We start from the raw sequence: 26723 nt of genomic DNA on the forward strand, positions 1-26723 counted from the left end.
CCCAGCCGCCTCGGGCCGGTCAAAGAAGTGCGTGCGACCATCCACCTCTACCCTCAGCTTAGCTGGAAAGAGCATTGAGTACTTGAGGTTTAGGTCCCTTAGGCGACGTTTAACACTAAGAAAGCTCTGTCGCTGCTTCTGGACCGCCGGAGTAAAGTCTGGGTAGAAATGTACCTCCATGTTGTCAAGCTTGACCGGTCCCTGTTGCCTGGAGGTCTGGAGGATAGCATCTCTGTCCCGAAAATTAAAAATCCGGGCAATGAGAGGCCGCGGCGGGGCACCAGTCTTAGGTCTGCCCCCGGGGACCCGGTGAGCACGCTCCACCGCAAAAAGCTTACTCAGCCCCCGGGGCTGGAGATGGGTCAGGATCAACTCTTCCACGAAAAGATCCGCCGCCTCCGCCTCTCGTATCTCCGGCACCCCCACAATACGGACATTATTCCTCCGGGCCCGACCTTCGGAGTCCTCCAGTCGCCGGTCCATCAGGGCGCTCGCCTGGCCAAGCCGGCGCACCTCCTTCTGGAGGGCCACCACGTCTGTCGTGAGGCTCGTTGTGGTGTGGGCCAGGGAGTCGACTCGGTCGTTTGTTTTGGACAAGTCTGCCCTCACAAGGCTCACATCCACCAGGACCGAGTCTATTTTTTGCGCTAAGGTGTCGAAACGCTGGTCCACCGAGGCCTTCATCTCTGCGATGGCGCCCATGACGTCCCGGAGGGTCAGATCCACCGGATGAGCAGATGCCTCCGTCGGGCCCACCGGGGATGCACGCGATGTCTCCGGAGAACCCTTCTGGAGCGTGTAGCGGTCCATACTGTTGGCCTGGTGCGCCGTGCCACGGCGGGTCGTCTTCACCTTCGCCCGGTCGCCATCTTGTTTGGTGGACATGCTGGCTCTTCCACCGTTGTGCCAAGCTCCCCAGACGGGCCGCTATACCAAGTCACGGGTGCCAGGGGGGGGGGCAGGGGCGACCACCGAACCGCGGGTCAACCCACCGCCGGCGGGTCAGCCGGGCTCCTGGACAAGGCCACACCACCGCACCCCGCTCCGCAGCCCGACCCCGCTTGAGAGCTAGGAGGGCGCAAAAGCGAAAGTGAAAGTGCGGGGTACGCCAGTCGCCCAGCCCCGCTCGCCGCTGTTATTCACTTTGTCCCCGGATCGCCCCACTACTCCAATCCGGGGGGCCGGCGAGGAGAAGGCCGCAACCTTCGATCGATGCTCCCACCGGCGTCCGGGGTCCGATTCGAGCCCAAAAAACGGGTGGCGCCTCAGCTCCGGTTCCCCAACACAGTCCCCTCAACGAGGACAGGATATCGCCAGGATTAATTCAGGAGGTCGCGGAGGTCCTCGGGAGCCTCGCACCTACGCGGCCATCTTGGTTGCGCGCTAGGCTCCTCCCCTAAATGCTTTTTCTTAATGGTTAGATGGCAATCGCGCAGCAAGTGCGCAATGGGACTGCACCCGATGTGATTTTGAGAAAATATATTCATTATAATATAAGTTTATTAGAGTTAGAAATATATAACTGTTTAAAATATTTTTAATTATCGCTTGCTCTCATATACACTTTAAGGATTTTTAGATATAGTTTTGAGACAAAAAAAATGAGGGAATGGCGTCTGTGGTGCGACATCGTATGTCTATGACGTAACACAGGGCGTGGGAGCGTGCACTCGTCACATACGCAACACGCAGCGAGCACGACCCTATACGTACATGACGTAACGCGTGGCTTGGTAGTGCGTACCCGTCACATACCAAAGTAGCAGCTGGCGCAACCTCATATGTACATGTTGCTACGTGGGACGCGGTGCCACAAACCCGTCTGATACGAAATGCGCATCATTTAAATGTGGTGGATAGCATTGGCGTGTTGATCGAGCTTGGTAGACTACCGGGGTATGGGACTGTAGTTTTCTAAAAATAAAAAAGATATACATATTTTGTGGGGAAGATATAAAAGATTATATAATTTGTAAAGTTTTAAAAAAGGATGATAGAGTTGCAAAATATTAAAAAACTATTTGAAAAAATATAGGTTTTATAAATATTAAAACAGGAAATTAACATTTAAAAAATCTTCGAAATTCACTGAAAAAAACATAGGTTTTACAGACGTTATAGTTAGGAATTAGCATTTAACAAACCTTAGAAATTCACTGAAAAAACCATAGGTTTCAGGGACGTTATAGTTAGTTGGACATTTGACTCATAAAACCAGAGAAATTCACCTGGCATAGTTAGTTGAGCTAACTATAACTCGCGCGCCTGCAATGCACTGCTGATGACGTCACATATTACATCATTCATGACATGGTCAGTGACATCACTGATGACATCACTGATGACATCTAAAATGACATCACTGATGACATCACTGATGACATTATCCACGTGATAGTCTGACACACCTCTTCACACTGCAATATAACCTTTGATAGACGCACTCTAAAATACAGACTACCGTTTTGAAAATCATAGACACACCAATACCAGATACTAGATATCCATCCACTGATTCCTATCTATATATTGTGAGCCAGATATACACTGATACAGTCACTTATACATGGTGTCACTCATCATTACATCAGCATACATGTATATATACATGTACACAGTGCTACTGATCCATAGAGTTACTCACACATCTATTCAGTCATGTCAAAAATCAATCATACACCCATGTACTCACCTATGCAGATATATACACAACACCTGCCTTATTTATACACACATCACTTTCCTTATTTATATAGATACTATCACATACTTACTCTCTTATACAATCACTAATACATATACACATTTGTGTATGTAGACACTCTTGCAATCACTGTCTTTCACATAGTCAATTATATACCCCAACACTCACATATAGTGTGTAAAAACATATATAGTTACTCACATATATACAATTGAGACATCAATTCACTAATGAACACACCTGTTCACACAGTCAGCTATCTATACAGTCCTTCTGAGATGCGCTTTTGAATCTATAGAACCAGTGAATCGGCCATTCAGACATGTATGCACAGAGTCAGACACCACCCACACACCCGCATAGACAGTCAGACCCCCATACAGATACTCATACAATCAATGAAAAACACATATACACACTGATGTAGCTACTCACCAAGCCATGCACCTGCTTACATACCAAGTGAGAGACTAAGAGAGACATTCACACAGTCTAGTCACTAACCCATGCATTCAGTAACATACATTCAATCAGTGACTTATAGAGTCAGTCATGCATCTACTAAATAATGTATTCAGGCACGTTTACATCGACCTATTCTTGAATAGACCTTTGCATAGATATATATGAAAAATATTTAAACTTTACAGAAACACACATTCACTGGATGATGTCATCAGTGATGTCATCAGTGATGTCATTTGAGATGTCATCAGTGATGTCACTGACCATGTCATGAGTGATGTAATATGTGACGTCATCAGCAGTGCATTATAGGCGCGCGAGTTATAGTTAGCTCAACTAACTATAACAGGCGAATTTCTCTGGTTTTATGAGTCAAATGTCCGACTAACTATAACGTCCCTGAAACCTATGGTTTTTTCAGTGAAAAAAAAAGAAATATATATATATATATATATATATATATATATATATATATATATATATATATATATATATATATATATATATATATATATATATTGTTCATCAAAAGTGCTCCCAATTTAAAAACACACCACTGCAGACAAATTCAAATAATTCTTTTTAATACCAGCAACCGCCATTTCACTTTCTATTTTCCTGCCTTATGCGTTTCAGGGGCTTGCTCCTTGGCCACAGGCTCTCACGGTGCTCCCAGGTTAACTGAAAGGGCATGTTGTTTTGCATTTAACTATTTCCATTACCTTTAGTAGGTTTTTCCAGGTGAAATAATGCATTATGTGCTGGGATTCTTAGGTCCTTTCAGCTCAATATCTATAATGATTCTGTGATGTATCATGAATAAAACTTTTTTACATTACCCTCAGTGGGCCTCTACCTGGTAAAACTCTGGTTCATTAGCCTGTCTGCTGTTCCACAGTTCAACTCTGAATTTTCAGGCTTACGTGTCCCCACTGAGGTTCGGGGTGGTGCAGTCTTTACGGATGGGCTGCCTTCATGTAATTGTTCATCAAAAGTGCCCCCAATTTAAAAACGCACTCCACTGCAGACGAATTCAAAGATTTCTTTTTAATACCAGCAACCGGCATTTCACTTTCAGAGTTATTTTCCTGCCTTACGAGTTTCAGAGGCTTGCTCCTTGGTCACAGGCTCTCACGGTGCTCCCAGATTAGCTGAAAGGGCATGCTGCTTTGATATTTAACTATTTCCATTACCTTTAGTAGGTTCTTGCAGGTGAGATAACTGCATTGTGTGCTGGGATTGGTAGTTCCTTTCAGCTCAATTAATATCTATAGTAGATTCTGTGATGCATCATGAATAAAACGTTTTTAAATTACCCTCAGTGGGCCTCTTCCTGGTAAAAGTCTGGTTTGTTAGCCTGTCTGCTGTCCCACAGTTCAGCTCTGAATTTTCAGGCTTACGTGGCCCCACTGATGTTCGGGGTGCTGCAGTCTCCGCAGACAGGCTCCTGTCAGGTAATTGTTCATCAAAAGTGCCCCCAATTTAAAACCGCACTCCACTGCAGACTCCACTGTAAGACTCTCAGTATCCTTACTAGATCTTTAGGAATAACATATCAGTCCAGTACCTCCCATAGAGTTTCCCTTGGGACCAGGTCGAATGCCACCCTCAAGTCTATGAAGGGGACACATAGATTGTCACGCTTCGAGGTGACATATTTCCAAGTTATCACCTTGAAGCGGAGGACCTCATCCAGAGTGCTGATCTTGGGTCTAATCCCAGCTTGCGCATCTTCTATGTTATTCTCATCCATCAAATCGTTAAGTTTAAACAACACCTGACTACAGAAAATGTTTTGGTTGTTATCCAATAGGTTCATGGGTCTATAATTTATAGGGGTTTGATCTTTCTCCCTTTTTGTAGATGGGTATGATAATTGCTCCATGCCAAGTAGGCGGAATCGAGTTACCTTTAAGGATGCTTTTACATACTGCACTCAGGTATGGTACCCAAATATCTAGTTGGGACTAAAAAAGATCGCCCGGGATACCGTCCATCCCAGGGGCTTTTTCTTTTTTCATTTGCTTTACTGCTAGATGAGTTTTGGCAATAGTAAAGGTAAGGTTAAATTCTGGTGCGTCCGATCTTCTATACTCATCATGAATTGTGTTTCCCATTGCGGTACGCTTGTCCCCTAGGGGGGGACTTGCTGAGCTGATTTGGTTTGATTTACCTTTATACAGGCTACAAAAATGAGAGACCCATAACTCAGGTTTTATAGTTAACTCCAGATGGTTAGCACTAGAGGAGTTAACAGAAATTAATTTCCAAAAGGTCTGTGGTCTCCCTTCTCTAGGGCTTCTACCATAAGTGACCACTGTTCCTCCTCCCACTCCCTTTTGGTCTTTTCTAAGGTTGTTTTATACTTTTTTTGGCCTCTTCAATTTCAACTCTCTTCCCCTTTTCAATCGCACGTAATAAGAGGGATTTATCTAGTCAGCAGAATTTTGAATTCCAAGAGGGGGTTTTCTTATGGAGAGCCCCTCTTTTTTGTTTCTTGACAAATCATGATCTTTATATGCCCATGAGTTATGAGTGTATGTAGACAACATTGGTACTACCTATGTCTCTCAGGTCAACCTGGGAAAATTTCCACACTAAAAGATTATATAAGTTTGTCATTCGCTTTGTGTCTGTCTCCATGGCTGCCCATTTAATATTTCTTAAATTTGATGTAGGGACCATAGTCGAGATGGTCACTACTTGGTCTAGTTTTGCATAAGCAAACGCAATCATGGAGAACGATGCACTTAATGCTTGGTGATCACTATCCGATTTGGGGACTATCTTCAAATCCTTTATATTTGCCCATAGCTCATTATTCACAAGAATGTATTCTATTTTGGAGATGCTAAGGCCTCATTTAAAGGTTGGGAAAGGGGGGCAATCAGACTTAGTATTCCCATTAGCCACTCTTAGGCCATGATCTAATATCAAGTCAACAATTTGGGCTCCCACTTTGGTGATTTTTATTCCTTCATTAGAACCAGGCAGCGGTGACATAAAAGTTATTTTCGCCATACCACTTGCAGATTCTGGAGGATTCTGCCCAACATTTAATGGTATGGGAGTGTTGAGGTCACCTGCTACAATCACTAGGGCTTTACGATTGAACTGTCCCATCAGAGCATCTACCTTCTCCACTATAGGGGATTGGGCATTAAGTGGAAAAGACCTAATATACATGTTGATCAAGGATATGTACCTTGGACCTGTTTGGGTTGACAGTTGGATTTTGACTGCTAATACATCACTAGAACTAGCTGAGACTAATCTAACAGCGGGGAACAAGTCAAGGCGTAGCCAGATTATTAGCCCTCCTGATGGGAGACCAGCCAGAGAAGGGATTGCATTTTCACTAAAAGTTTGAAAACCAGGTCGAGGAATAAGGTTAGTTGCCCATGTTTCTTGAAGAAGGATGATGTGGTGCATGCCAATAAAAGAATTCCACTCTGGGTCATGGATTTTGGATTTGATCCCCTTAATTTTCCATGACAGCAAGTTTCGGCTATGTGAATTAGTCGTTAATGTGGACCCCGAGAAGAACCCAATATGTTCACCCTGCTTTGTCTGCTAATGTTGGTGGCAATATCCCTTTCTCTTATTACAACATTTTTGGTGGAAAGTATAATAGAAAGATTCCTTTTAGCAATAGCTTAGTGCTGTGCTTCTAAGGCTACAGGATGGTCTGGGAATGAGTATCAATAAGTAAATGTAAGTGAGCATGTGTTGTTATGCTTGCAGATCCACTGCTGGACCTGGCATGCTTCTTGGCTTATAGAAACACTCTGTACAAAATGTTGGCAGTGGGATACTGAAGGCAACAGTTGCATATGGGATACCCTCGTAAACATGTTACTCTCTGGTACTCTGTCAGTAGATTTTAACATGGAGCACCCATGAAAAAATACCAGCACTGGCCTCCTGGAGGAAATTCTTGGCATAATTGGCACCTGTGACAAATTGCTTGTGATGGCATATTGGTGTAAATGTTGGCCATATGGGAAATCAACAGTGGGAAGGTCATGGGGCCATCCATGACAAAATGTGGTCCTTGACATATTGGACATAACCTTTGACATAAGGGACCTCCATAGTGCAAGAGAAGCAGTATTAGGACAATTTTGGCACTGACATATTGTATGTAATGTCTGGGCAAATGGGGCCACTATGGCAAAATGCTGGTCCAAGCTTTTGAAGTAATTTTTTATATAAACGGGCACTGAAAGGACATTTTAAATACTTAATTGGGTGAACTCATGGGGACTGTCAGATGTCAGTAACTTGGCACACCATGAAAGGAATATTTTTTTCAAACTTTTCTCAGGGAAGAGAAGTCCTTGCCCTTTGTTCTACCCTAGAAGAATATATACTAATAATTATGCAATTATGTACCTTCAGCAATGTTAGTTATTGTGATATCATCAGGATTAAGGTTACGTGACATCACTTCTTGGGATGATGCAGGGCCAAAGGTCATATGATGTCATTTCCTGTAGCATTGTAACAGTCAATGGAATATGATGTCACTTCCGATATCACTGGCATTTTGGTGAATCAACGTCCATAGTTGGTCTTCAGAGATGTAACCAAGTTAACATGTATTGAGGAAGAAGTGCATATATCATGAGAAAGCCTCCTATTGATTCCAAATATAGGGACATGCCTTAATGTGTGAGTAACAGAAAGCTTCAAATAGGATGTCCTTGTCTAAGCCTTGCATTGTTATACATTACTTTATTCATATTTGCAGACGCCCTATCCTATTGTTTCATGTTTGGGTTCTCAATTGTGCAACAGTAATTTTTGCTTTTTTATTGTGCACCATGACCTTTCTGTTTACTCATCTTGTTGATAATCTGATCTCTTGAGTTTTATACAAATGTTTAACCTCTAATATAATTTGTTTAAAACTGGAAAAAGCAGACACCCTCAAGACTCTGGAACGTTAAGATTTAGATCCGTGCAAAGAATTCTCTCACCATGTTCACCAGCCTCTCCCGGTCCTCTGGCTTTGCGGCATGACAGGTGATGCCTGTCACACTCAGGTTTTCTGACTGTAGCTGATTCACCGCCTTGTCCACATTCTCCTGTCTCCGGCTGCTTACAACCACATGAGCACCATTTTCAGCCAAGCGGCGTGCAATGGCAAGTCCAATCCTGGAAGAAAAGTGCAGAACATCATGACGTTCATCTTGAGCCCACTGACATGCAATGACAAACCCAAATTTGAGGCATGAGATCCACAAGGAGCAAAATGTTGTCCAATACCCCAGCCAGTTCTAAAATTAAGGAACAATGACATGAACTCCACCTTTTCTCAAGCAATATGTGATAGTGTAACAATCCATGGAGAAATGGCAACATATCATGAGGTACTTTTTGAAACAGGCTGTGTGAAATAGCAGAGTCAATGCCAGAAGACAATGTATGACCACATGAGGTATAACTGCGGGCAAACAGCTGTATGACCAAAAACTAATTGCTCAGAAAATGGGCCACAATCATATGCGCAGGAGCCCAAATGACAAGGTCCATCAGTGGGGAAGGGTTGAACCACAAGAACATTGTAGTGAGTCAAGTGACATGCAATCACAAAGTCAGTTCTGAAAAGGAACACAGCAACACAAAGTTGACTCTTTATCAAGAAATGTTTGACAGTAAAGACAATCCTGGAAGAAAGCATCTGACTACACAAACTAGCACCCTGGGCAAAGTGGGGTGAGTTATCAAAGCCAGTATACCCACAGCCCCATTAGATAGGTTGCAATCCAAAGTATTGTTATCAGAATATCATCTGACATATATATTGTGTAACAAAAAACATTGCCTCAATAGACTTAATAGAGTTAATCGTGGAAAGTCTGTACTGAATGAGACAATCATTTTGTAAATGATAATTAGTACACTATATTAATGGCAGAATTATATTTCTGTATGGTAAATTCTGATATACAACCCATTAGCTGTATACTGAGACAGTGTCCAAAGTAATAGTCAATCCATGAGAAAATGACTGAACCACACAAGTATTGTACGGAGCCAAGAAACATGTTAAGGCAAAGCAACAGCAAAAGCCAGGTCTGTTAGAGAGAGGGAAAGCAAGTGACCAACACCGAGCAAACAGTGTGCACATTCAAGCTAGGCCTTTATGAACTATTTTACCTCTTCTCGATGCTTAATGCAGAACCAGTGTGCCTTTGTAATTGCTCTCAAACAATGTTGTTTCTAGTCAGCCTCCCTAAGTAATGTTCAGTGGTTGCCAGAAACCACATACACCACTGTAGAATACTGGAGTGGTTGCGGCACTGTAGAGCTAGCAGGTCTAACGGTTGGCTCATCCTGTGGGGATGTCCGGAGTCTGTCTGCACACCAAGCCCTCAGTTTAGGTCATCCAAAACGCGCAGCTCCTGGGGGGTCCTAAGAATTACACAACATGGTGCCCCCAACGTTGATTTGGTTCTTATATTTATTATATGAGAGGTGGCCCCACTGCCAAAGGGTGTTTTTTTTAAACAGAGTGACTTACCACTGAAACGCATCAACGCCGATCACTTCTGAATACGACCACAAGGCATCTTGGGAAGGAATAGATTTGAATACCTACCAGGATACAAACTTGTTGTACAGTTTTGGATCAGCCTATGCAACAGCTCATTTAGAACTGTGCAAAAAGGGTCCCCAGTTCATATTTGTTCTCCTTTTGTCTGTCACTGTAGATATTTCGTCGGGGTTTTTAACATTAGTGTATATTGTATTTTATTGTATTCTACATGCTAAATATGAATTTCACATTTCTATTTCTTATGTGTTATTAATTTTCAAAAGTATACTGTGATATAATATATTGTTTTTCATTAATTAAATAATCCTTCAACGCTACATCTCGACTTTGGTGGTACATTAACAAGAGGGGTGATCTTTTTTGACATGTAGTAGTATTGCAAGTATTGTGTGTGTCGTATCTGAGAGAGTTGGTGAGTGTTGGACATCCAGTTTCCAAGGGGGAAGTCATTTTTTCTCTACAATTTGTTCTTATATCGTGCTTTCTCAGACAGCCCTACTCACATTTTTCATAGACGTCTGAGGTGGGAAGGATAATCCGCCTCAGCTGAGCAGGTACATCCTGTGTATTGGCTGAAGGTTTAAACAACCTTTTAAGGATTAAAAGTTCCCATATTGTGCTAAACCATACCTCTTAAACCTTTACTTTCTTCTCCTTTCAAAATTACTGAATCTGCGAGTATCAGTGGAAGTGCGGAAGGAGACGAATTTGCTAACGCTCTAAACATCACCGAGAACTGCAGACAGGCAGTAACTCTGAGATTGGTAGAACATAGCGTACCAGTAACAGGTGGCCATGTTACCTTCGTGATTGAGGCACACAAGGTGTTCAGATCAAAGGGATTCTATTCCTGGGTGAAATTCCCACATGCAGATCCACAGACACATTTATTTCATGAATACATTGAAGACACATTTATTTCATGAATACATTGAAGATCCACCGAAGACATTGAAGTCCCGTTAACTTACCAGCAAAATGAAAACTGGTTTAAAGGTGCCCTAAATCACACAACTTTGGTCGTAAGACTATGTCCGCTCAGCATAGGAGGAGCGACATGGCCGGTCTAAGAGACTTACACTCCACATCCTGAGATTCATTCACTCCAAGTAGGAGATGTGCGTGCACTTTACAAAGAAGTAGTCAGGTTATACAGACATATTGTCCAGTTCTTCATGCAAACATTAACATTACAACCTGTGAGACCTGCTCCATCTGAAACAGTCCAGACCCAACACACACCAATAATTAGTCCACAGACACTAAAAACAATCAAAGGTGCTTTCCCATTAGCCCCTTCGATGCTGATGACGAGCTGGACTCGTCATGGCACACAGTGGTCGTGTGCTCATGACGAGTCCAGCTCGTCATGAAATATCGCCTTGGAAATCCCTTTGGATTCCCTTTATGCTAAAAGAGCCTCGGGAGCTGGGGAAGAGCTTCCCCAGCTCCCGAGGCCCCCCCCCTGGTTTCCCTGAAATGACAATCGGCGCGCACGTCACGCTGACGTCATTTCTGTGAAACCGAAACTGAAATGAGCCAAGAGGCTCATTTCAGATTCCGTTTCTACATGCTCAGGGGGCTATCTTAGCCCCCTGAGCACGTAGAAACTCAGGAGAGGTATCGTTGGAAAGGGGAGAATCCCTAGTGGATCCCTGCTTGGGGATCGCCCCAGGAGGGCGATCCCCAAGCAGGGATCCACCCACTAGGCACCAGGGAGGGGAGAGCGGCCCCTTGGGCAAGGGCCTCTGCTCCCCCATAATTATTTTGGCATAGTTAGTCTTTTTGTCATCCCTGGGGGGCAGATGGGGCAGAAGCCCCCAATCTACCCCCGGGGGGGGGGGGGGTAGAAAGCCCACTAAACGCCAGGGATTTTGTTTTTGCACCATTTTTGTTTATGGTAAGGGCTGCCCGAAACGGGCACGCCAATGCCCCCACCTCCCACCACCATTACAACCTTTCTGACTCCCGGGGGGCAGTAGCCCCCAATCTGCCCCCCCCCCCGGGATGCAGAAAGCCCACTTGATGCCAAGGATTTTTTTTCGTGCAATTTGTTTCAGGGTGGGGCTGCCCAAAATGGGCATGCCAATGCCCCCACCCCCCACCACCATTACAGCCTTTCTGCCCCCCTGGGGGGCAGATGGGGGCAGGAGCCCCCAATCTGCCCCCGGGGGTAAAACGCCCACTAGATGCCAGGGTTAGTTTGGGGAAAATTTGAATTAGGGAGGGGGCTGTCCAAAATGGGCATGCCCATGCCCCCACCCTTCCCCCCCGCAAAAATGACAGCCTTTCTGCTCCCCCTGGGGGGCAAAAAGCCCAGTAGACGCCAGGGATTTTATTGGGGCAAATTTTAATTAGAGTGGGGCAGCCCAAAACCGGCATGCCCATGCCCCCACCCCCTCCCCCGCAAATATTACAGCCTTCCTGCCCCCCAGGGGGCAGATGGGGCAGTAGTCACCAATCTGCCCCCCCGGGGGGGGCAAAAAGCCCACTAGACTCCAGGGATTTTTTGGGGGAAATTTTTATTAGGGTGGGGCATCGTTTTTGGCAACCCAACCCTAAGTAAAATTTCCTAAAAAAAATCCCTGGCGTCTAGTAGGATTTCTGCCCCCATTGGGGGGCAGATGAGGGCATTAGCCTCCACTCTGCACCCCCGGGGTGGCAAAAAGCCCACTAGTCGCCAGGGTTTTTTTAAGGCAAATTTGAATTAGAGTGGGGCAGCCCAAAACGGTCATGCCCATGCCCCCACCCCCATCAAAGTTGCCTATCACAAAAAGTTTTGGGCCCTTGCCTGTCGCAGGGACTTGGGCCTCCCACAAGAGTGAGGCATCATTTTTATTGTGAGACCCAGGGGAACACTGGGTGGTAAGAAATTTGTGTCAGCCCTGTGATGCCACAACTTTCCCACACACAAATGTGTGAAAAAAGTGATTTTTCAGCTATAATTGAGGTTTGCAGGGGATTCTGGGTAAGGAAACGTTGGAGGATCCACGCAAGCCATACCTGCCTGGAATCCCCCAGGTGACTAGTTTTCAGAAATGTGTGGGTTAGGTAGGTTTCCCTAGATGGCCACCGAGCACGGGGTTAAAAACCCAGGTGACCCCCTTGCAAAACCAGGTTGTTTGGTGATAGGCAATTTTGATGTCGCCTCAACACGTTTTGGGCCCTTGCCTGTCGCGGGTACTTGGGCATCCCACACGAGTGAGGCACCATTTTTATGGCGAGACCCGGGGGAATGCTGGGTGGTAGGAAATTTGTTTCAGCCTGGTGATGCCACAACTTTCCCACACCAAAATATGTCAAAAAAGTGATTTTTTGTCAGCTAAAATTGAGGTTTGCAGGGGATTCTGGGTAAGGAAACGTTGGGGGATCTACGCAAGCCATACCTCCCTGAAAGCCCCCAAGTGTATAGATTTCAGAAATGTGTGGGTTTAGTAGGTTTCCCTAGATGACCGCCAAGCACGGGGCCAAAAACCCAGGTGTCCCCCCTTGCAAAACCAGGTTGTTTTGTGATAGGCAATTTTGATGTTGCCTCACTACGTTTTGTGCCCTTGCCTGTAGGGGTCGTTGGGCCTCCCACACGTGTGAGACACCGTTTTTATTGGGAGACCCGGGGGAACGTTGGGTGGTAGGAAATTTGTGTCAGCCCGGTGATGCCACAACTTTCCCATACAAAAATGTGTGAAAAAAGTGATTTTGTACAGCTAAAATTGAGGTTTGCAGGGGATTCTGGGGAAGGAAACGTTGGGGGATCCACGCAAGCCATACCTCCCTGGAATCCCCCGGCTGTCTAGTTTTCAGAAATGTGTGGGTTTGGTAGGTTTTCCTAGGTGGCTGCCGAGCACTGGGCCAAAATACCAGGGTACCCCCCTTGCAAAACCATGTTGTTTTGAGATAGGCAATTTTGATGTCGTCCCACTACGTTTTGGGCCCTTGCCTGTCACGGGTACTTGGGCCTCCCACACGAGTGAGGCACCATTTTTATCAGAAGTCCCGTGGGAACACAGGGTGGTAGGAAATTTGTGGGAGCCTGGTGATGACACAACTTTTCCACACAAAAATGTGTTAAAAAAGTGATTTTTACAGCTGAAATTAAGGTTTGCAGGGGATTCTGGGTAAGGAAACATTGGGGGATCCACGTAAGCCATACCTCCCTGAAAGTCCCCAGGTGTCTAGTTTTCAGAAATCTGTGGGTTTGGTAGGTTTCCCTAGATGGCCGCCGAGCACGGGGCCAAAAACCCAGGTGACCCCCCTTGCAAAACCAGGTTGTTTTGTGATAGGCAATTTTGAAGTCGCCTCACTACGTTTTGTGCCCTTGCCTGTCGCGGGTAGTTGGGCCTCCCACACGTATGAGGCACAGTTTTTATCAGGAGACCCGGGGGAATGCTTGGTGGTAGGAAATTTGTGTCAGCCCAGTGACACCACAACTTTCCCACACAAAAACATGTGACAAAAGTGATTTTTTCAGCTAAAATTGAGGTTTGCATGGGATTCTGGGTAAGGAAACGTTGGGGGATCCACGCATGCTATACCTCCCTGGAATCCCCCGGGTGACTAGTTTTAAAAAATGTGTGGGTTTGGTAGGTTTCCCTAGGTGGCCGCCGAGCACCGGGCCAAAAACCAAGGGTACCCCCTTTCAAAACGAGGTCGTTTTGAGATCTGCCATTTTGATGTCGCCTCACTACGTTTTTGGCCCTTGCCTGTCGCGGGTACTTGGACCTCCCACATGAGTGAGGCACTGTTTTTATCGGGAGACCTGGGGGAACACTGGGTGGTAGGAAATTTGTGTCAGCCCGGTGATGCCACAACTTTCCCACACAAAAATGTGTGAAAAAAGGGCATTTTTCAGCTACAATTGAGGTTTGCAGGGGATTCTGGGTAAGGAAACGTTGGGGGATCCATGCAAGCCATACCTCCCTGGAATCCCCTGGGTGTCTAGTTTTCATAAATGTGTGGGTTTAGTAGGTTTCCCTAGGTGTCGGCAGAGCTATGGTTCAAAAACTACAGCTAGGTACTTTGCCAAAAAAGGGTCATTTTCCACTGCAAAATTGAGGTGTGTCCACGTTGTGTTTTGTGCCGTTTCCTGTCGCGGGCACTAGGCCGACCCACACAAGTGAGGTACCATTTTTCTTGGAAGACTTTGGGGAACGCGAGGTGGGTGGAAATTTGTGGATCCACGCGGATTCCAGAACTTTCCACCACAGAAATATAGGCAAAATGTGTTTTTTTGACAATGTTTTAAGTTTGCAAGGGATTCTGGGTAACAGTACCTGGTGGGAGGCAGTCAAGTCACCCTATCCTGGATGCCCCTGGGTGTCTATTTTAAAAAAATGTATAGGTTACTTGGTTTCCCTAGGTGCCGGCAGAGCTATGGTTCAAAAACTACACCTAGGCACTTTGCCAAAATATGGTAATTTTTCACTGCGAAATTGAGGTGTGTCCACGTTGCCTTTTGCGTCGTTTCCTGTCGCGGACACTAGGCCGACCCACACAAGTGAGGTACCATTTTTCTTGGAAGACTTTGGGGAATGCGGGGTGGTTGGATATTTGTGGATTCACACAGATTCCAGAACTTTCCACCACAGAAATTTGGGCAAAATGTGTTTTGACAATTTTTTTAGATTTGCAAGGGATTCTGGGTAACAGAACCTGGTGGGAAGCAGTCAAGTCACCCCATCCTAGATTCCCCTGGTTGTCTAGTTTTCAAAAATGTATAGGATTGCTAGGCTTCCCTCGGTGCCGGCACAGCTATGGTTCGAAAACTACAGCTGGGCACTTTGCCAAAAGAGGATCATTTTTCACTGCGAAACTGAGGTGTGTCCTCGTTGCGTTTTGCACTGTTTCCTGTCGCGGACACTAGGCCGACCCACACAAGTGAGGTACCATTTTTCACGGAAGACTTTGGGGAATGTGAGGTGGGTGGAAATTTATGGATCCATGCAGATTCCAGAGCTTTCCACCACAGAAATGTCGGCAAAATTTGTTTTTTTTGAGAATTATTTAGGTTTGCAAGGGATTCTGGGTAACAGAACCTGGTGGGAGGCAGTCAAGTCACCCCATCCTGGATTCCCCTGGGTGTCTACTTTTCAAAAATGTATAGGTTTGCTAGGTTTCCCTAGGTGCCGGCAGAGCTATAGTTAAAAAACTACAGCTAGGCACTTTGCAAAAAAAGGGTCATTTTTCACTGCAAAATTGAGGTGTGTCCACGTTGCGTTTTGAGCCGTTTCCTGTCACGGGCACTAGGCCGACCCACACAAGTGAGGTACCATCTTTCTCGAAAGACTTTGGGGAATGCGGGGTGCATGGAAATGTGTGGATCCACGCAGATTCCAGAACTTTCCACCACAGAAATGTGGGGACAATGTGTTTTTTTTACAATTGTTTAGGTTTGCAAGGGATTCTGGGTAACAGAACCTGGTGGGAGGAAGTCAAGTCACCCCATCCTGGATTCCCTTGGGTGTCTAGTTTTCAGAAATGTATAGGTTTGCTATGTTTCCCTAGGTGTCAGCAGATCTAGGGTTCAAAATCTACAGCTAGACACTTTGCCAAAAAAGGGTAATTTTTCACTGCGAAATTCATGTGTGTCCACGTTGTGGTTTGCGTCGTTTCCTGTCGCGGGCACTAGGCCGACCCACACAAGTGAGGCACCATTTTTCTCAGAATACTTTGGGGAATGCGGGGTGGGTGGAAATTTGTGAATCCAGAACTTTCCACCACAGAAATGTGGGGAAAATGTGTTGTTTTTTTACAATTGTTTAGGTTTGCAAGGGATTCTGGGTAACAGAACCTGGTGGGAGGCAGTCAAGTCACCCCATCCTGGATTTCCCTGGGTGTCTAGTTGTCAAAAATATATAGGTTTGCTGGGTTTCCCTAGGTGCCGGCAGAGCTATGGTTAAAAAACTACATCTAGGCACTTTGCAAAAAAAGGGTAATTTTTCATTGTGAAAATGTGGTGTGTTCACGTTGGGTTTTGAGCCATTTCCTGTCGTGGGCACTATGCCTACCCACACAAGTGAGGTACCATTTTTATCGGGAGACTTAGGGTAATTCAAATTTGTAAAGCAACTGTTATTACCTATTCACTTTCGATGCATTTCTGCCTTCCAAATGAAAGACATTGTGTAAAAAAGAAGTCATTTTGTAAAATGACCGATAATTCTCAAGCTAGTATGAATATTCTCAATTTCGAAAATGTGCAAATATCTACTGTTTCTAAACTCTATAATTTGTTCCAATTTCAGAAATACATAGGTGTCTTTCATACCGATTTTTCCATGTATACATTTTCCCACAATTATTGCTATATACCCGGTACATAATAAAAAGCCATTGCAAATTGCTGCTCAGTTTTCGACTCTGGGTTTGTCGGGTTCTTGGTGAACCTACCAGTCCTATATATCCCCACAACCAGAACGGTCCAGCGGATGTAACTGTATATTGCTTTCAACTGTATATTGCTTTCAAAGAGCTGTCATAATTAGAAGAAGTTACAGGTGAAAACGTTGACACAAAAGGCTGTTTTTTGCAACTAAATTTCATTTTTTTCTATATTTAACTGTTAGCTGCTATATAGAAACCTTGAAGGATCTACACAAATGACCCCTTGCTGAATTCAGAATTTTGTCTACTTTTCTAAAATGTATAGCTTTGCAGGATCCATTATTGCTTTCATACCCATTTCTACCATTAACTGGAAGGAGGTTGAAAGCACAAAAAATAGCAGAAATAGGCTATGTCACAGAAAAATGCCCAAACTGTGTAAAAAATGTTGGTTTTCTGACAAAAGTCTGTCATTCCCTAAAAGCTGGGAAAATGGTGATTTCAGCCCCACAAGCCCTTTTTTGATACCAAAAAACCCAGATGCTTTCATTTGCAGCCCTTTTTTCACATTTTTCCCAAAAACCCAATATTTAGCTGTATGTCGGCTAATTTCTGGGACCCCTCAAGGGGAATCCACAAACCCTGGGTACCTTTACAATCCCCATGATGTTGGAAGAAAAGGACACAAATTTGGCATGGATACCTTATGTGGTCGAAAAGTTACAGGGGCCTAAGTGCGCCGTACCCCAAATAGCCTAAAAAAGGCTTAGCACAGGGGGGGGAAAAGGCCTAGCAGCGAATGGGTTAAAGAGGGATCATGTACCATTCTGGATCGCTCAAAAAGTTGAAAGCAATATTTCCGCATACGGGTCCGCAGGAAAAACACAGAATGTTAACAATTTGATTGTCAATGAGAATGGTTCCCTCACTTGAGGATTGTACCACATGAGGAACAATCTTTGCTGCAGTCCATATTAGAATACACGGTGCCCCAACCATATAAGTTATTCCTGAAGTATTGAAACAGATACAAAATGAGTACGGGACAGGACATGCCCTGGACTTGGGGATGAAACTGATGGGTAATTTTGACCAAGTCTTGGCAATTATCCTGAACAACATCAAGGGGGAAGCAGCAGCGGTGGCTATATGCCAATGCCTAAGGGAAACAGCTCCTACAAATCAGGAGCGTGCATTACCAAAATTTATCGAAGAAACCTATGCTTCACTAGGTAGAGATAGTTTGGGAGTCAAACTAAGGAAACCACAAGTGGTGTGTAATTCTGACAAGGATAACTTGAAGCAAGCACCCATTTCTTTTAAAAAGAAATGGGAAAACAATCAAAATCAATCCAAAAATAACAATAAAAGAAACATTTCACGATCAAGGGGTGGGTCTACCGAACGGGAGTCCTCTGAAAAGAGGTACAACCGTAGTAATTGTGAAAACATTAGTAAACCTGACAGGTATCAGGATACTGCTACACGTTCCTTTCGTTCTTTTCAGAGTTCATCAGAAAACTCAGAGAGGGAAGGGTGGTCAGAACAAAAGACTGAAGATAGACCAAAGGGAAAAAGGGAAATACATCGCAATTCAGATTTCATTATCAAACAGGAAGAGCAACCCAAAGCCAAAACTCAATTCAAAAAGAAGAAATTAGCCGGCTTAAATATCAGACATGCTCAGGTTACTGAGGACTCAGCTTCTGAATGGGGAATGGGCTCTGACGATGCTAGATATCGCGGCAGAAGTAACAATAGCTCGCCAGAACCTCAAGGAATTTCTGGTGGCAGCAGTATTGAATGAATACATCACAGTGGAAACACCTGATACAAGAGTGAGTGTCCCACACCGTCTACACTAAATGAATCTCCAAATAGAGGGGGACATCTCAAGAAAAATTAAAGGTCTCTTTTGGAAAATTTGATATTTGGATATGACATCCTGTTAGCAGAAAAAGATTGGCTGCCTTAATTTGTAATGTGAAAGCGTCATTTTGCCTGCCTTTTCTGACCTCGTTCCTCTTTCCTTAAAACACTCATACGCACAAGAGTGGACTCAAGTGCAATCTCCAGCATTATACCGCAACCATGTAGGATGGGACGTGGAGTCCAAACACCATGAAATCCCATTAAAAACTACTCCAACTCCACAGAGACAGCACCCTATTAAAAATTAGGCGAAGAAACAGTACAAAGAAATCTCAGACCAACTCGAATGCCAAGGTGTGATTGAAACTTGCACCTCACCAGTGAACAACCCTTTGTTTCCCCTCATGAAACCTGACAACACATATTGTTTGTTTTTAGATTACAGACATTTTAACACAGGACCAAAAACATTTGTAGTTCAGAATGCATATAGTGCCGCATTAATAAAAAACATTGTGCGGAAGAAATACAAAACAACACAAGATATCTCAAATGGATTCTTCTGCCAAATATAGCTTCTGAATGCAGATATTTGACAGGATTATCTGCCCTCTGCACTCAGAGTTAATTTTGTTGTCTGCCCCAAGGCTAGAGAATAGCCCCAGTCTGTTCTCGGCAAGAGTGTCAGAGCTATTACACACTTGCGATGGGAGGCAGTGTTCTACATAGATGATATTTATCTGATGGACGATGAATTACATTAACACTTGTGCAGGGTGAACAACATAATTGTCAGTTTTGGCAATTTGGGCTACGAATTTAACTTAAAAAAATCAAAAATTGCCCATCTCCGCATTCTATTTTCGGGTTACGAGCTGTCAAGTGAAGGAAAAAGTCTGCCTGCAAATTTTTTTGAAAAATGCGAGCTAATCCAGCCTCCAAACACTCTGAAGGGTTTACAATCCATTTTAGGATTTCTAAATTTCAGCAGAACATAAAAACATTCAAGACTACACAGAAAGAGTCAAACCTTTCTACGACCTAATAAGACCAGATTTCACAGCAAACAAGTGGACTTTCAAACATACAGACACTCTACGTTCAGTTCAAACTGACATGATAGCTTCAAAACACTTGCAGACATGAGTAAACGTCCCCAATCTGGTAATACGGATCGTCCCTGGTATATCAGGGTACACCTACATAACTTTCAATGAAGATGAGACAGTTTCAATCGCATACAAATCTCATTTGTACACAAATGTGTGAAAATGTGCAGCTAAAAAAACTGACAGCAGTACAGACTGGTGTAAGGAAAGAAAGAGCACTAGCATGGGGGAAACGCATTATCGTTGTAACCCTGATACTGACTTTTGATCGGTAACCAAAGAAGCCAGCATTCCAAATGCCAAGGCATAGCATCCACGTTGGATACAATGGGCTAATGCTCTCACTGCAACGGATGTAGAATATAGATACGATTCAACACTGAGAAAAGAAGCATTTCTACAGTACGAACAAGAATACCCTCTCCCGAATGAAGTCTTGCCTCTAGATCAGTATGAATACATCATTTATACTGATGGTTCTGCTCAACCTGCCATTGGAAGTAAACAGCAATAAAGTGATGCGTATTCTATAGTGAAAGGTTTTATGCTGGATGGTAAGTTCCATCCCAGCAATATGACTATGCAATCTCTGGGAGATTGTAAAGTGCAACTGGCAGAACTGAAGGCCCTGATACTAGCACTACAGTATACGGATTAGGAATTCCCCACACCGATTGTGTGCGATTCATTTTGCTGTGTGCAATCTTGCAATGAATATCTTCACTACTGGGTTCAAGAATGAGTTTAAAGACGCCAATTGTTATGGTAACAAGTGGCAAAGCTGAAAGCATGCCTGCCACGGGCTCAAGTTATTCACACCTTGAGTCATCAGAGTGTTGGTATACACGTTGAAGGGAATTCACTGGCTGATGAAGCCACCATGGCAACAGTGAAATTTGCTGCCGTTGTTGCAATCACTCGTTCACACATGAGAATAATCGGAGATATAGTAGTAGCTATCAATGCCACAAAGAACGGCTTGTCTGTATTGCCAAAAGGCTTTCCACTTAAGTACTCACACAAGTAAGATGCGCGCTACACACCGTATGCTCAAATTCCAGGAGTGGGGGATGGCGTGATACAGAACAAAGATCGCAGGCTAGGTTTAATTCTAGCTACACACGAGGGTCTGGCCTCTGCCCATGCAGGAGTCACTGCAACAATTTTATTAGTGAAGCAGCGTCACTGGTGGTTGGGGCTGACAAAAAAAACAAAGGACTATGTTCTGAAGTGCGATATTTGACAGCAGATGAAGGGTTACAAACACCATTACTGATTTCAGACAGACCTCTTTCATGTGTCTATTTGAACCACTGTAGCCCCTTAAATTCAGACGTTGCTTACAAGTACATCTTGGTGGCAGTAGATTCATGCTCTAGATTCCTATGGATTTGGCCCCAGCCCTCGGCTGATGCTCAAAATGTTATAAAGGATTAGAGAGTCTTCATCGGGACATACACAATTGGCACGTTACATTCTGACCATGGCCCTGCGTTTAGCTCTCGGGCTTACAAGGAAGCCATGAAAAGTATGGGATTTGCCTTGCGGTGCTCCTACCCCTACCATCCTGAGGGAATTCGGTGGTGGATAGGAAACACCAGGACCTAAAGCAATCCTTAACAGCTAGGGTATTTGGTGCAGGTGGTAGCTGGGTCAATCACCAATACTGGGTCCAGAGGGCACTCAATAATATGCCAAGAAAATCCTTGGGGTGCCATACCCCTTATAAAATCCTGTTTGGAACAAGAATGTGGGTACCTGATCTTGGTTGTCCAGCACAGTGACGGATGCAAAACCATTTGAACTGAATGACCGTTTGGCTGTTTTACAGGAACTCAATGAATTTCAGACGTTACAAAGCAACGTGCAAGTCGAACACACCACCACTGGGGAAGTGAAAACAGTTCCGGCAAGACCTGCCTGGGTCCTGCAGATTGGGGACCTGGTCAGGGAAAAGATCGTGGACAGAAGAGAGTTTGGGCCATCAAACAAAACACCTGTACCTGTCCTGGTGGTTGTGAGACAAGTACAGTACTTCTTCCGCCTCTTGCCGGCAAAAAAGAGAAAAGATTTGTCTACATTGACCTGATCAAACCGCATCATGTAGCCGATTCCCAACAGTAGGCCGCGTGAGGTCCTGAGCAGCCGCAGATCTCTTCTTGCTACTAAGCAGGAAGTTCAGATGGAAAGACTAATAACCTTTCAAGACTTCACTACACAAAGTGAAGGTGTACCAAATAATGGAGCACACATCATTCCAGTTGAAATTGAAAAACATCAAGAAGAAGCAACAATGAAAGTTATAATTCGGCACACCAATGATGCCTACATTAATGTGCCTTCAAAAAACACATCTGACAGTTCTACAAAGCCTACAGAGCTACAAAAGATAGATTGAACTGCACCTGGGTACTTCATCAACTTCGATGATTTTCCCTCAGATCCAAGTGAACCTGATCAAACGCCACCCATTTCAAAGTAAGAGAAACTTCTACTATTCTATCTTTTGCTCAAAAAGACTTACTTAGTGTCACCATGGTTGCATATTTGGTTCGTAATAGGGGTAGTATTCCTGTTAATTTGGATTGGCACAGTGATTGTCTTTTTTCTGCTGCTGAACAGACATTATCTCCTAGAACGCTCTGCAGTACAATCTCTGAACTTGGTCCTGAAATGACATACGTCATTACACCGTGAACAAAGAGACTTGTCCCTGGTGAACATTACAGCAATTTCAATACCTGATGGTATAGTTTGAGATAAAGTTTCATATGATATATTTGGTGCCACTGAACATTTACAAATTCCACTTTTGTTTAAAATGTCTTTAAATGATTTCAATACCCCCAGTACACTATCTGATGATTGGGACATTGTATGAAGATACAAATGATTACGATACCATGGTTTGTTACCAGCATTATGGTCATCATTTGTTTCATAGAGCAAATCTACCATGCACTCTTAACACTTACCATCAATGGGAACATTGCCCAACACCACCAAAGGGTAGTTCTTCTACATTCCCACAGAAAATGTGCATACTTATCAGGGTTCAATACATAAGACCCAGAATCATTTTACCACAAACTTGCACAGACTAATGGAACATCAAAGTAGATTATGCTGACTAATACTAAGTAGATATATTCAGCACCTTTTATCTCCCAACTGTCTATACAGGGTTTCGACTACTGGAGAGACACCATAGACACACAATATATCTGGGGACAAGAGAGTGGCAGGTTCAAGGAACTGAGGCTTTATTCAGAGCTTGCCTTATACCATTACAGATAATTTTCCTGACCAGAACAGTTCAACAGACTACCTGTTACGGGTTTGCAAAAATTAAAGACCTGAGAACACCAAGCATCCTTTCACGCACACCTATTAAGGGTATCTCAAATAACACAATAACAAGTGAGGGGACACATGGTATAAGTACATACAATTCATCATCTCCCGATTGGAAGGGTTGGTTGGTTTGGCTTGTAGACACAACTATGTGTAACTCAAGATTCAAGGGTACCACCAATGAGTTTAGTATCCATAGTGCCTAGATTAGCTAAAGACCTCAACACGATCACAGGTGAAACAACACATGTCCCTTCTGTCAGACAACATGGATCTTAGGGATTTCTTGTTAGGTCCCAAGAAATCACATAGGAAACACCACTTATATACCATCTACAATTAAGTCTGGAAAGTCACCCAACAGGAAGCTGCTGAGAGACTTCGTGAAATCGATAGAATTACCCTAGAAAAGGCTTTAGTTGTGGTAGACAACGGCATGACCACACTCTTGTCTCGTGTTTATTCACTAGGCAAGATTGTGTCCTCAACTTTCAACATAATGGAACAAGATTTGTCTATTCTACAACATGAGCAATCTCAGCTACGCGCTATTATGCTTTTAAGCTGGACCTTTCAACCATTGTGTTTTGGCCACGTTCCATGGCGATACATTATCGACACAAATCTGTTTTCGGCTTATAATCTGACCGAAAGACAATTGACCCTGGCACGCAGAGATGCGAAGTACACTATGCTGCTCATTGAAAAACTAGAGAAGTCACCTTTTACTATAGCAGAGTCACCGTCTACGAAATGGTTAATCCATGGCTATATCATACTGCCAATCACGACATTCTAATTCCAATACTGCCCGAAATATTACCCAGTAGGAAGGTATGAAGAGTTGGGCGAAGGGTACATACGAGAAACCTGGGCGTTGCCATACACATATAGGTGTAGGAACAAGGACAAGGATGTTTTCTTGAGTGGTTCAAACTGCGAAAAGGCCTTGAGTGGGTCTTTAGTGTGTAAAGAAGTGTCACTGCATGGAGCGTGTAATGCATCAATAGCTAACTTGTCCCACTACCTGAAGGGTTCCCCAACTTCTGTAATTCAACCAGTATTTGAGTTACTTTCCAATAGGAGTTACTTGATGCTGAATGACCAAGGCTATTGTGGAATGATGCCAGGCATCACTTATCTAGTGACTGTAAACTCCAGGGTTATTTGTTGTAAGCAAGTATTGTTTCCCTTAACTCGCACAGCTAGGGAGGTACCACTGTGGCTTTCACTGAATGTTTCCAAAATAGAGTGTGATTCTTTGAGCAGACTGTAAGCCATGCTGTTTCAGCAAAATGTGGCCATGACTTCAGCCCGAGAGATCTTTGATCTCCAAGCTGCAAGGTACTCGACAGACATATAGTCTCTGGTCCATACGAACTTCCTGCTCCATTTCAGAGAAATGGTCCATTGTATCTTTAATATGTCTGATACGCTGGGGATAGTACACTGATTTAAGAGCATTGGATCAGGTCTGTTAATCACCTTTCAAATGATTTTCGGAGTGATTCCATCATTCATACACTTCTTACTTGGAAGTGTTTTTGGAGGGCTTCCTTTGGTCCTGCTTTCAGTTGCGGGCATCCTGGTTTTAAATCTATTGCTTCGCAATGCATGCCAACATGGAGAGAACACTGCTGGAGTGACGTTGTTGTGAGCAATTGGTGTTCTTCGTGGGTATACCTCGGCTTTGAGAGCTGAGTGAGCATTGGTTCCTGTCTTTCAGACCAGCCTGGCTTGACTGCATTCTGCCAGTATTCCGCTTGCGCGGACTCAGATGCATGTTGGACCTCTGTCTGACACTTCCATCGATTGAGCCGCCGGACATAGACATGCTCCTGATGCCTTTGCGGGCCCAGTTGCACAGTTGTCCACAGCATATTCCCATGTTGATGATGGCATTCCTAGATCCTCCATAGGATGCTTCAGCTCCTGTTGGAATGGAGATGCTACAGATGTGCAGGCATACGTCTCAGGCACACAGGCATCTTTAATTCTTTCACAACGGCTGCCGCTGGAACTAGTGATGACCACCTCTGCTCACTTGAAATCATACTGGAGGTACTGGAGGGACTGCCTCATGTGGATGCCATGTTCAGTGATGTTGAGTCTTCAGCGCAGGATTCTTAAACAATCTGGCCTTTCCTGTGCTGGGAACCGTTTGGACAATTTATAAACATGTACCAAATTGAAGGTCGAACTGACTTTGTTTTTTGTTCTTTGATCTACCTGAACATAGTGGCTTTGAAGGTGCTTGGAAAAAAAATGACAGTATATTCAAGGACCTTATGTGAACGCTTTTTAGGGAAGATTGCTTTCTATAGACCTCGCTTTTAATCAACATTTTTTAAGACTGTTTTAAAGTGCTTTTTTAGAATGTTTTCATAGACATGATTTTTATGCCTGTCTTAGCATTTTAAATCATTACCAAGCTGACCTTGTTTACTTTTTGATGAGGAGTGGGTGTCATGTCCTTTAGGATAGTCCCGTCATGTACATACCAATTACATACATTTTTTCCCATCCACACATCATAAGAGTCTTACACAGGTAATCTTTGACCTGGTAGCTTACTTTTGTCTCTTCGACACCAGGCTCTCGGTACCCTATCTTCATCCCTGTACCTGACATACATAAACATGTCCCTAGGCACGGCAGATTTAGTCCGTATAAGAGTCACCACTTTTTCCATCCATGGCCAACAGCCAGCTGTGGATTATCATGTTTTTATAGAAAAAGATTAGCAGAGAATTAGCAAATGTTTTCAAAACATATAGATTTTAGGAGAATCCCTAGAGAGGCTACTTTAGTATAAAAGACCCTTACTCCCCCTTATAGAACAGAAGAGATTTCCTTCCAGGCTGGACCAAGACTCTGCAGGATGATCTTTCGACAGACAGAGACCTGACATCAATTGGGGGTGCCATCCTCGATGTAGAGACGGGGTTCTTCATTCAGAACCATCAAGGGGTTAGCACTTCCCCGGGGGATTCTTGGCTCATTTAGGATATATCCTAGCACTTACATACACAAGCTTCACCTACATATCTAGGCTAGGTACATTTAGGTAGGCTATGCATCGTAGGACTACACCAATGCTATTGTTTAATATAATCTGCTTTTATTCATCTTATTAGCACCATGGTAGAAATGTATCTACTATTTACGTTGTTGGTGCTAGCGATCACATTTGTCTGCTCTTGTCTTTTGATTGTTGCAGCGAATATGTTTCATACTAGACTGACGCTGGATCAATAAATAATTATTGAAACCGTTTCAATCGTCATTTTATGAGTATTTTGAGAAAAGTAAGCACGAGTGACTGAGCGAAAGA

The 26723-nt window shown here is 43.9% G+C and overlaps 1 protein-coding gene across 1 annotated transcript in view; it reads right to left on the reverse strand.

Annotated features, from left to right (window-relative positions):
• The window catches only part of LOC146856283 (dehydrogenase/reductase SDR family member 4-like), a 715264-nt gene that overhangs the window by 421208 nt on the left and 267333 nt on the right, over positions 1-26723 (reverse strand). The window contains exon 4 of the mRNA XM_085654380.1: positions 8152-8329. Coding sequence (XP_085510506.1) covers positions 8152-8329 — 178 coding nt within the window. The remainder of the gene's footprint in view (positions 1-8151; positions 8330-26723) is intronic.

This window comes from Triturus cristatus, chromosome 4_1 (assembly GCF_964204655.1).
Source record: "Triturus cristatus chromosome 4_1, aTriCri1.1, whole genome shotgun sequence".
In the NCBI taxonomy this organism is placed as follows: domain Eukaryota; kingdom Metazoa; phylum Chordata; class Amphibia; order Caudata; family Salamandridae; genus Triturus; species Triturus cristatus.